This window comes from Anopheles arabiensis, chromosome 2 (assembly GCF_016920715.1).
Source record: "Anopheles arabiensis isolate DONGOLA chromosome 2, AaraD3, whole genome shotgun sequence".
NCBI lineage: Eukaryota > Metazoa > Arthropoda > Insecta > Diptera > Culicidae > Anopheles > Anopheles arabiensis.
Window position 1 is genome coordinate 73,187,570 of NC_053517.1, and position 11,123 is coordinate 73,198,692.

General features: G+C 37.5%; 2 protein-coding genes across 2 annotated transcripts; both read right to left on the reverse strand.

Annotated features, from left to right (window-relative positions):
* Positions 1-1,866: 1,866 nt before the first annotated feature.
* LOC120893774 lies at positions 1,867-3,078 on the reverse strand. Its single transcript, XM_040295873.1, has 4 exons — positions 2,965-3,078; positions 2,654-2,888; positions 2,284-2,571; positions 1,867-2,221 (listed from the first exon to the last, which is right to left on the reverse strand). Exons 1-4 carry the CDS (start codon positions 3,002-3,004, stop codon positions 2,077-2,079), a joined length of 708 nt encoding a protein of 235 aa, XP_040151807.1. The 5' UTR covers positions 3,005-3,078; the 3' UTR covers positions 1,867-2,076.
* Positions 3,079-3,871: 793 nt separating this feature from the next.
* On the reverse strand, positions 3,872-5,083 carry LOC120893821. Its single transcript, XM_040295943.1, has 4 exons — positions 4,970-5,083; positions 4,659-4,893; positions 4,289-4,576; positions 3,872-4,226 (listed from the first exon to the last, which is right to left on the reverse strand). The coding sequence occupies exons 1-4, from the start codon at positions 5,007-5,009 to the stop codon at positions 4,082-4,084; spliced, it is 708 nt and encodes a 235-aa protein (XP_040151877.1). The 5' UTR covers positions 5,010-5,083; the 3' UTR covers positions 3,872-4,081.
* Positions 5,084-11,123: the final 6,040 nt, after the last annotated feature.

Consider the following 11,123-nt stretch of genomic DNA (forward strand, 5'->3'; position numbering starts at 1 on the left):
AATTTTGAGTACATTCGAAAGTGACTTGAAAAGCCCTGTAATTCATCGCGATGCGTTGTTTTCATGTTTATTAGCGCCATCTATCGGGATTTCCAAGACATAAACCGAACTAACTTTTTAAATAGTAAGACAAGGTGTGTTCTATTCTTGTCTTTACATCAGAATCACTATAGTGATAAGTTTACTTTTTTCTTCTCATAGACTAATTGAGTTTGGTTGGGATTGGCACAATAATTCTGAATAGCTTTGCATTTTACAATATAATTGTGAATACGTAGGGGAAGCCAGGGGGAAAAATAGGGGGAACAGTAGGGAAAAATGATATAATATTAATATTAAGTCTTCTTCTTCTTTGGCTCAACAACCGTTTTCGGTCAAGGCGAGCCTGTACCACTTACAGGCTTGACGGGCGGTGCGGTCCATTCGGGGTTTGACGTGACGTGACGGGAATGTTGTTAAGTCGTTCAAGTTGACGACCACGAGACCGGTTTCGACATGTTAAGTAGTTTAATGAATATTCCTTTGAACTTGCCATAAAACACAACTATTGTTATATTATTATACGCCTACACCATTTTTCTATGGCTTAAAATTACAATATAGCCAGAAAATATCGTAACCATTTGAAAAAGGATGAAATAAAGTTGATGTTTCATGAGATGCTATTTTGACTCGCGGATAAGTAAGTAAGGCATAATGGGGCAAAATGGGTAAACAAAACGAAAAACGTCAAAACACTGCGCCAATATGGGCCACAACAACAGGGCTTAGGTAATGGTTATAGCTTTTGCGCACGTTTCGTGATATGCATTCTCTTCCTATCATTTGTTTTGCTGTTCAAGAAAGACCTTCATGGAAAGATATTCTTCGAAAAATATTTTTTTAAATTAAAACTCTTTTTACACGTTTCAATCGACGAATTCGATCTTTTGAAGTTGTGTCTATTAGCATTATTGTGTGAACATAACCAACACCATAGCCTCACCAAACGCCTATCTCAAAAGCATCTGCCCATTTGCTGTTATGCCCCAATCATAACTGCCTATTTTGCCACACGTGAAAGAATTTTGATATTCTTTGTTATGTTAATAAAAATACGTATTCCCTGCTTTTTTCAGACAAATTGTATAGATCATATAAGATTTTCATATCTTTTAAAATATACCATGTAGATCTTCCACGCATGCCTGTGACATTGCTTAAAGCTTATTTTCGAAGTTGTTAAACATTACATCAATATGCTACACAATCTTATGTTATATTTTTCTTTATTAGTTATTCATTATAAGTTACAATACTTACATGGTGTTCATATAACACTCTAATGAATAAATTGTAAGATCTGGAATTTATCCTTGATGTGTAATAATGCTTAAATAAAGGCTCCCCATTTGCCACGCATGCTCATTTTGCCCCATTTATCCCTATAGGTCGCACGGTGAGTTTAAATAATAAATTGAAATGTAACTGTACAATTCGCATTGAATCAGAACTATCATATTAAAATTACAAATTATACAGTTTATCTCTGCTCATTTCAGCTTGACAATCATTTGTAAATAAATGTATGGTTTCATATAGATTTTTTTATATCAGCAGAGCAGAATTAGAATGAAGTTATAAAATATTATCGGGTAAACATAACTGCAGTGAAAAATAATCGTGTATTCATATCAGGAATCATTCTTGCACAGGTTTGAGTTCTTGACCATTGTGTTCTTACATTTAAATCATCAGTCGGCCATTCTCGAAAAAATATTTCAATTTTTCCACTACTAAAACAAACAAATAAATGTGGAGAATGCCGTTATCATTCAGTTTGTTGTTACAATCCTCAAACTAGCAATAATAGGTAAACATTGTAAATCTCTATTGAATAAATCCCTTTTAATTTATTTTGGAGATCAGTCGTTTTTATTGGGCCATCTCCAATGTTTGTGGCTTATTAGATTAATGATATGCTCAGATACTTTATTACATTTATTGATACCAGATAGCAATATGTTATAGTTGTTTTATAACTATCTCAGGCATTTTTCTATCTTGCTGCAAAATTTGTTCAAGACGAGGCATGCATTATGTATCTGTTGAGAGTGTTTTTGTGCTACATGATGTCTGTTTTACGATTGCATGATACCGTATACCAAATAGCCTTGCAAAAAGGGGTGCTCCACATTTGGTAATGTTTTCCTGGAAGCAGGATGCTAGGTTTTGGAAAACGCTGCAAAAATAAGCACATTTGTAACATATCACAAATATGTGAATCGAATAAATTTAACGTACCTGCAGTCGCGTTTTGTCATTGTTTCGATAGTTTTACTACGTAATTCCGCCCAACCCGATGTGGTGCAATTATGTAGAAGGTCTTTTAGATTTCCAGCACAGTATGAGTAATTGGACTGATGCACGGTAACAATATTTGCTCCATCTTTTTCACATATGAACGCAAACTCTTCTTCTAGCAGAATCAATGTCTTGATCATTGAAACATCGCGCCCGGTAAAGCATACTTCCAGCTGGCGTGTAAAGGGATGGTAGCATTTTTTTATTTCCTCAAATTGGTCACAGTTACTGCAAAGAGATAGGGATACAAAAATCCAAAGCATTTTTTATAATATATAACACATATCAAAACACGGTTCAAAACACGCACTAATTGATGAAAGCGTTATGATTTGCAGGAGTCAAAGAATCCAGTGCATTGGTGAAATTTTGTGGATCGTGATGCAGATTGACACAGGCTTGAAGGGCTTGATTAGCTTCAACCATTTGCCGAGATTTGCTTGAGTCGTTCGTTTGCGCTAGACACAGTGTTTCAAAAACTGCATCGAATTGGAACATAAGTTCTGCATATTGCTGAAATGTTGGATCACTATTAACGGGGGAGGCTAAGTTAAAAGAAAGCAAACGGAGACAAGATTTCAAAATCAAGTTGCTGTCAAACTTTAAACTAGTTTATCTCACATGTAAACAAACAAAACAGCATAGCAAGCACCAGCAACATTTTACACTACACTTGGAGCAATCGGATCTGGGTGAGTGCGAATCAAGTACTGATCGATATTGAAATTGAAACGTCGATTGTACTGTACGCTAAAGTTGTACTCGCTGCAAATCTTGTGTCGATCAATTAGTTCAATTGGTCAATTTATATGCTCAGCTGTTCTGGACCGAGCTATAGACCACGCATGCCTGTGACATTGCTTAAAGCTTATTTTCGAAGTTGTTAAACATTACATCAATATGCTACACAATCTTATGTTATATTTTTCTTTATTAGTTATTCATTATAAGTTACAATACTTACATGGTGTTCATATAACACTCTAATGAATAAATTGTAAGATCTGGAATTTATCCTTGATGTGTAATAATGCTTAAATATAGGCTCCCCATTTGCCACGCATGCTCATTTTGCCCCATTTATCCCTATAGGTCGCACGGTGAGTTTAAATAATAAATTGAAATGTAACTGTACAATTCGCATTAAATCAGAACTATCATATTAAAATTACAAATTATACAGTTTATCTCTGCTCATTTCAGCTTGACAATCATTTGTAAATAAATGTATGGTTTCATATAGATTTTTTTATATCAGCAGAGCAGAATTAGAATGAAGTTATAAAATATTATCGGGTAAACATAACTGCAGTGAAAAATAATCGTGTATTCATATCAGGAATCATTCTTGCGCAGGTTTGAGTTCTTGACCATTGTGTTCTTACATTTAAATCATCAGTCGGCCATTCTCGAAAAAATATTTCAATTTTTCCACTACTAAAACAAACAAATAAATGTGGAGAATGCCGTTATCATTCAGTTTGTTGTTACAATCCTCAAACTAGCAATAATAGGTAAACATTGTAAATCTCTATTGAATAAATCCCTTTTAATTTATTTTGGAGATCAGTCGTTTTTATTGGGCCATCTCCAATGTTTGTGGCTTATTAGATTAATGATATGCTCAGATACTTTATTACATTTATTGATACCAGATAGCAATATGTTATAGTTGTTTTATAACTATCTCAGGCATTTTTCTATCTTGCTGCAAAATTTGTTCAAGACGAGGCATGCATTATGTATCTGTTGAGAGTGTTTTTGTGCTACATGATGTCTGTTTTACGATTGCATGATACCGTATACCAAATAGCCTTGCAAAAAGGGGTGCTCCACATTTGGTAATGTTTTCCTGGAAGCAGGATGCTAGGTTTTGGAAAACGCTGCAAAAATAAGCACATTTGTAACATATCACAAATATGTGAATCGAATAAATTTAACGTACCTGCAGTCGCGTTTTGTCATTGTTTCGATAGTTTTACTACGTAATTCCGCCCAACCCGATGTGGTGCAATTATGTAGAAGGTCTTTTAGATTTCCAGCACAGTATGAGTAATTGGACTGATGCACGGTAACAATATTTGCTCCATCTTTTTCACATATGAACGCAAACTCTTCTTCTAGCAGAATCAATGTCTTGATCATTGAAACATCGCGCCCGGTAAAGCATACTTCCAGCTGGCGTGTAAAGGGATGGTAGCATTTTTTTATTTCCTCAAATTGGTCACAGTTACTGCAAAGAGATAGGGATACAAAAATCCAAAGCATTTTTTATAATATATAACACATATCAAAACACGGTTCAAAACACGCACTAATTGATGAAAGCGTTATGATTTGCAGGAGTCAAAGAATCCAGTGCATTGGTGAAATTTTGTGGATCGTGATGCAGATTGACACAGGCTTGAAGGGCTTGATTAGCTTCAACCATTTGCCGAGCTTTGCTTGAGTCGTTCGTTTGCGCTAGACACAGTGTTTCAAAAACTGCATCGAATTGGAACATAAGTTCTGCATATTGCTGAAATGTTGGATCACTATTAACGGGGGAGGCTAAGTTAAAAGAAAGCAAACGGAGACAAGATTTCAAAATCAAGTTGCTGTCAAACTTTAAACTAGTTTATCTCACATGTAAACAAACAAAACAGCATAGCAAGCACCAGCAACATTTTACACTACACTTGGAGCAATCGGATCTGGGTGAGTGCGAATCAAGTACTGATCGATATTGAAATTGAAACGTCGATTGTACTGTACGCTAAAGTTGTACTCGCTGCAAATCTTGTGTCGATCAATTAGTTCAATTGGTCAATTTATATGCTCAGCTGTTCTGGACCGAGCTATAGAAGTGTTCATTTCGTTAAAGGATAGAACAATCCAGACAACGTTTCACCATGAAACGTACAGTCACAACCATCCAAACTTTTTATTTTAATTGTTATGTTTTCGAAATTTTATTATCAACTATTCTTCAGATTAAACCTCTGATTACAAAAGAAGATAAACCTGTGTGTAAAATTGCTGGATTCGTTTTTAACATTGTATATAAATACAATAAAATTAAAATAAAATTCAAGCGACACGAAGAAATTGGCCATTCATACAAGAGAAAAGGAAATCAAATTTATTTTTATTTTGAGAAAATGCACATTAAACAAACTTAACAAAAGTCTTAAATTTAGTATTATTTCATTTAAATGATGTTTAATGTTTTGATAATACTTTTACTTGCTTGGCATACATATGGATGAAAAGCAACTTTTCCATTATGGTTTATTGATTCTGCTCATTGCAACATCGTAAAACCTAATTTACGAAACAAATTTTAACCGAAAACTACAAGGAATCCATGTAAGATTCTGGAATTACCGGAAAATCAGCAATTTGTCATTGCTACTATGAAGTAATAAAAGGGTAGATAAATTCGTTTTTATCCCATTTGTGCCCTCTATAAATAACTGCTTTTGACATATATTGTTATATGTTGTAATAAAAATAAAGAGTTCAACCTTTGGCGCTAGTCACTGTACGTTTCAGGAAGAGCTGCAGAGTATGAGCAAATGATTCACTTGTTTCAGTGATCAAATAGTATTTATATGCAACACAGTTGCATTGCTGCGAAGACCAATCTGTGGTTGCAATGTGCGTTGTCTAAGGCCCGGGTCTTTGAAAATGTTATGGGAACATTTCATGCCAAATCGTATGGACGAACTGTCAAACTAATTTTGCGGGAACATTTTTGTTGCAAGAGAAGCAAATCCATACGTTTACTTGGTTCAGGAACATTTTCGATCGCGTTTACATACACAAAACGTATACATAATAATTTCAGCTTAATCTTAAAATATTTCTATTAACAAAATAACTTCACAGTTTTTGAAATAAATAGGAAAATTCAGAAATGTTGCCTTTCAATAAATGTTCCTGCAACATGTTCATAGTGCCTTATAAACTCATGACTGACATCCGTTTGCCATTAAAATACATTGAAAAAATAAAATATTAAACAAAATACTTCATTGAAAAAATAATTTTGTTTTGAATACTGAATTTTGTTGAATAAAGATACTGCTGCAAAACCTTATTTTGATCTGAATCATGACTGAGTGTAAGTAAATTCATCCCAAAACGCTGGCGTATATGCAGCCTCGTAACTCATATGTAAACCATTAAATCTGTGTTTCTGACCGTGTAAAACGCAATCTTTGCTCCCTTTTTCAATGTAGACTAGGCGAGATAATAAGGGGGCTGGGTTGCCCTGGAATGCAAATTGCACGAAAAAGCACCCGTCGGAACAGAGGAAGAGGTAAACATTTTATTACATGATCATCTTTGGCGACAACGTATTACCGCATTTCTTACGATTGCTTATACTTTAAAAACACACTTCGATGCTTGGCGTTGAGAAAAAATGCTCTCCAGTTAACTTTCGCTTTCACTTAACTGGCTTGGTGCTATTTATTTATATGACTATCTGTGTGAATGTGTATAAAACAAAAACTGGATACAAGAACCAACACCACCCGTAACGTCCATTGCGGGGGAGCATTCCGAAATTGGACCAAATCGAACGTATTACCGATCGCTGGTGGCAGTATGAGGTTAGGCGGAGTCCGGTTCTAACCAGCAGTCTGCTAAAAATACACCGCATCAGTGGTGCGCATCATCAGGTCTGAGCGCTCGAAAAACCGTCAGCACGATCATCTTCACGGGATGATTCGTTGTGGCAGAGTGAGTGTGCGTGAAAGTATATTGGAAGCGCTGCCGCTGGTGGACTGCATCGTACGCCAAACGAGCTACAAATTAGGTAGCGAACGAGTCTGTACGATCCGTTTTCCACCTCCGAAGCAACAAGTTTTCGGCTCAGGTGATGAATAATTCGTACCTGCCGACGAATTTCCACCCGCTCCCACATGGGTTTTGGTATGCGTGTAAAATGATGATTAACAGCTAAAGGAAGAGATTGTAGAAAATTAAAAATAGTTTTATGATAGGGTAAACATTGAGAATGACATGTTTCATCAAAAGATGGCGTTTTAATACTTATATATTTGACATACTTGACAACAATTTCATCATATTTTTATACTGTTGCTAGTGTGGTAAAATAGGCCAGTCTTATGTCTCGCACGACTTTAACGACATGGCCGTCATTGGTTCCAGACCCGTAATGAACTTACCCCCATGCGTGTAGGACAGTAGGTCCTGTGATCGAAGGTGTAGTCAAGCCCACTGCTCTGGTACAGACAGGTCTTGACTGACAACGCTTGTTGCGTAAAAAAAGAAGAAGTTTGGTATATCCAAATACCTTGTTAGATTTAAAAGATTTAATTTTGCTTGTTTACTTCAAGATCACACGTCCACTCTAATGAGTAGGGACATTACTATCAAACAATGTACAATGTTTGTACATTGTAAAGAAAATAAAAAGGCTTACACAAACAAACAAAATACAAACACATGAATTATTAAAACTCACAATAAATCATCATAGTTGAGTTATGAGAATAATCGCTTTCATTTGGCCGCTAATGATATGTTTGACTTAAATGAATTGGACTTTAACTACACCACCGTTCAAATAACATACACTTAAACGGCGGGCATGTGTTGAGAGTCATTTAAAATGTCCCATGAAAAAACGTTTAATTTCAATAGCGATAAACAACCGTTCGTTCTCATCGTTGTAAACTGATACCGACATCGATGAAATGTCTAAATTAACTATCGCTACCACCGGCGCTACACAGCAAGAGCGCGGCTATCGTAAATTCATTCAGAAGAGACCACTACCGAGCAGCATAAACTTCGCTCGTAATCTCTTGCTTGATGTAAGCAATTTTAATTGACAGTCTTAATTGTCACCAAGGCACGCGTCGGCAAGACAAGGCCTGAACAACTCCCAAATGCAGGAATTTCGTCGCTAGCGAAAGGTTCAAGCGAGCTGCGAAAGATCATTGTCTTAGGTCCTATGGTATGCCAGAAGGGTGAACCAGACGAGGGAGATGATGCTAGATGAGCAGTAGTAGATCGTTGTTGTTGAAGATGGTGATGGCGATAAAATGGGACGCCAATTTTGGTTCGCCTAATGTATTAGTACTTGGCTCAATGCGCGATGTAGTGCTCCCTCCCTCCATCCATCCTCCTATCTCCTCCTCCACCGTGTGCAGTAGCACCGTTTTGATTTATCATCAACATCAACGCGGCTGTCAAGCAGCAACGTTTGGCCGCAGAAGTCGCGCACGATAGACGTACGCAAGATAAGTACGCTAATTAACATGTGTTTATTTATTATCCTTCCCGCCGGTGGACACTGCGCGCACTTCATCTCAGCCCCACCGCATTGGACGAAGATTAAGTGCAGTTTGTCAGCAGGTTCTGGCGTTCGGGCAGCACATTTGATGGCGGGATATAATTTAAGGTGTCGGACAAAATGGCCCACCTTAATCGGATCGTGCTTAACAGAACGATCATATCTGCCGCAGTAAGCGATAGAGCGCGGGTTGGTTGGAGGTGATGGTTTTGGGGGAAAGTAGTTGATAGTATCATTATGAGTAACTGTATCCGAAAGGTAGTACGAGGGGAACCTGATTCACATTGCTCGTGCGTACTATTTAATGCTACTCTGTAGTGCTTTAGATTTGGTAAGCGTGGACATTTATTTTATTCTCTAATTTTGATAATAAATTTAGCAGAACATTCTACGAACTGTTTCGTTAATTGAATGATACTGTTTTGAATATTACTAACAATGAGTGGCTGTCGATTGGATGCAATATCACTTCGATTGGTTGAAATTGGTAAACAGAACTTAGGATACAAATTACCTCTTCTGTTTGGATTTTTAATCCTTCAATAATAGTTGTGTGTGATAATGTTAGTTTAAGAAGGTTACACGGTGTATCATTCAGTATAAATCTGTCTTCTGTTTGATCTGCTTCGTGAATACGCCTTTTCAGAAATTGTTCCTGGGATATTTCCAATGCATAGGATCGCTGGCCTCCAGAAGTTCCGTCTTGGCGTGACCGGATGTAGTAGTAATTCGTACATTTCCGCCGTCAACTGCACATAATTCGCAGACACGCTAGCAACGGGCAACCAACCATGATCATCATCACCCAGCCAGCGGCGAAAAACCTGCGCCTGGAATTGGTTGCCTAGTTCGCTGCTGCCGGTCGACGTTGGAATTCCAAATGGTGCGATCATAATATGCGCGATCTTCGCGCGTGTTTCTAATTTTAGCTCATAAACGGAAGAGCGCGATATGGCATGGCGTGCGGGTTTGTGAAGAGTCGCTTGAAAGGGGACTTTCCCAATTTCAACACGAGCGAGTGCTGGTAGAATTTTGGACCATTTTTATGTCTACTACAGCCCGTGTGCACGCACACTCCAAACATGGTCCTGGCGCATGAAACTCACACCAACGCGATCGGTCTGATCGGACTGACGTAAGGTTGTGCGTAAAGTTTGTTTTCATTTGCGTTCATTTTTCTACTCCTCTCGTGAGCTGATTGTGTGGAGACTGTATGGAGTGCATAGTTCGAGACACTAAAACTGTCCCATTCCTTCTGTGTCGCCAGCTCTGCAGCAGAGCGCCGTGTGACTCGGGGATTTGATTTTTTTGTCTTCTGCCGTTCGTGTACGCATTAGAAACTCTTGCTTAGCTATTCGTGCCGAGGTAAATGGTTGGCCTAAATTTTTCACGGAAGGATGGCGGCATCTTTCGCTGCTCTCATCCGCCTGTATGAGAAGGTGGACTGATAAATAGCAGCACTTTTTTCCGAAAAAGTGGTTTGCCATTTTTCATACCACGATAAACATAGATCAGCGGTTGTGGGAGCTAATGTACTGATGTGGCGGAGACATATGGGTTGGGTTGAAGGATTTAGGTTTTGAGGAAGGATGATATATACGCTTAATTGCAAACCAGGAGATGCTGTTCACTGTATAAACTTTTGTTCTCAATGAAATCAGTAATATTGTTTTTACAAGTAATACCATGATCTGAATGATAGAGAAATAACGCTTATGAACGAATATAATTATATTTTTATTACTTTAGCCAACTTTTATACATGTCAGTGACATCAGAAAGCTAAAAATGTTGTTTTTTTATGTTTAACTAATCAGCTACATAATTGCGACATAATTGTAGATGACTTAGGGTTTTTTATTATTTATATGTATACTTTGCTCCTCGAAGGTGAATTCTTGATGATTGAAAAGTAGATCATTGATACATAACATCTTACTTAAGTTAAGTACGTAATTGACAAAATGTAACTTTGTCATGAAAAGAGATTCTTAATGTTTAAAACACATTCTAATTCTACTCTACTGTATGCCAAATAAAATGTTATCTTCGCTATGGCAAACACACAACATGCCAACACTCGAGCCGGCATGTTGTCGCGCCAAATAAGTCGCGATGGATTGTTGTGTCCGAATACTGGCCGAGTCTTGTCTCGGGAAACCACCTTTCATCATATTTTCCTTCTCAGTTTTTTTGTTTGCTGTTCGTTCTACACTTCACCTGCCTGCCTTCGTGCACTGAGATGCAAACGTTGGACCCTGAGAATGACCGGTGAAAGAATTGATTACGAAACGCGAATGTCGAAGCGAAATACAAAAATACAAACCGTACATACATTTTCTCTGGCTCTCTGGTTTTGCGCGGTTCCGTGGATAGCCGTGGAATTTTTGTGGAAGAAAAGTGTGGTGGAAAACATTCGTATACATCGAGGGAAGGGGACAATGGAAAATGGGGAGGGAGCTTGTTGTTG

Coding starts and splice junctions, on each gene's coding strand:
- LOC120893774 (XM_040295873.1), bottom strand. CDS start 3,004: ATGTTGCTGGTGCTTGCTATGCTGTTTTGTTTGTTTACAT. Junction 2,889..2,964: donor GCTGTTTTGTTTGTTTACAT/GTGAGATAAACT, acceptor CTTTTAACTTAG/CCTCCCCCGTTAATAGTGAT. Junction 2,222..2,283: donor ATGACAAAACGCGACTGCAG/GTACGTTAAATT, acceptor TTATTTTTGCAG/CGTTTTCCAAAACCTAGCAT.
- LOC120893821 (XM_040295943.1), bottom strand. CDS start 5,009: ATGTTGCTGGTGCTTGCTATGCTGTTTTGTTTGTTTACAT. Junction 4,577..4,658: donor CATAACGCTTTCATCAATTA/GTGCGTGTTTTG, acceptor ATCTCTTTGCAG/TAACTGTGACCAATTTGAGG. Junction 4,227..4,288: donor ATGACAAAACGCGACTGCAG/GTACGTTAAATT, acceptor TTATTTTTGCAG/CGTTTTCCAAAACCTAGCAT.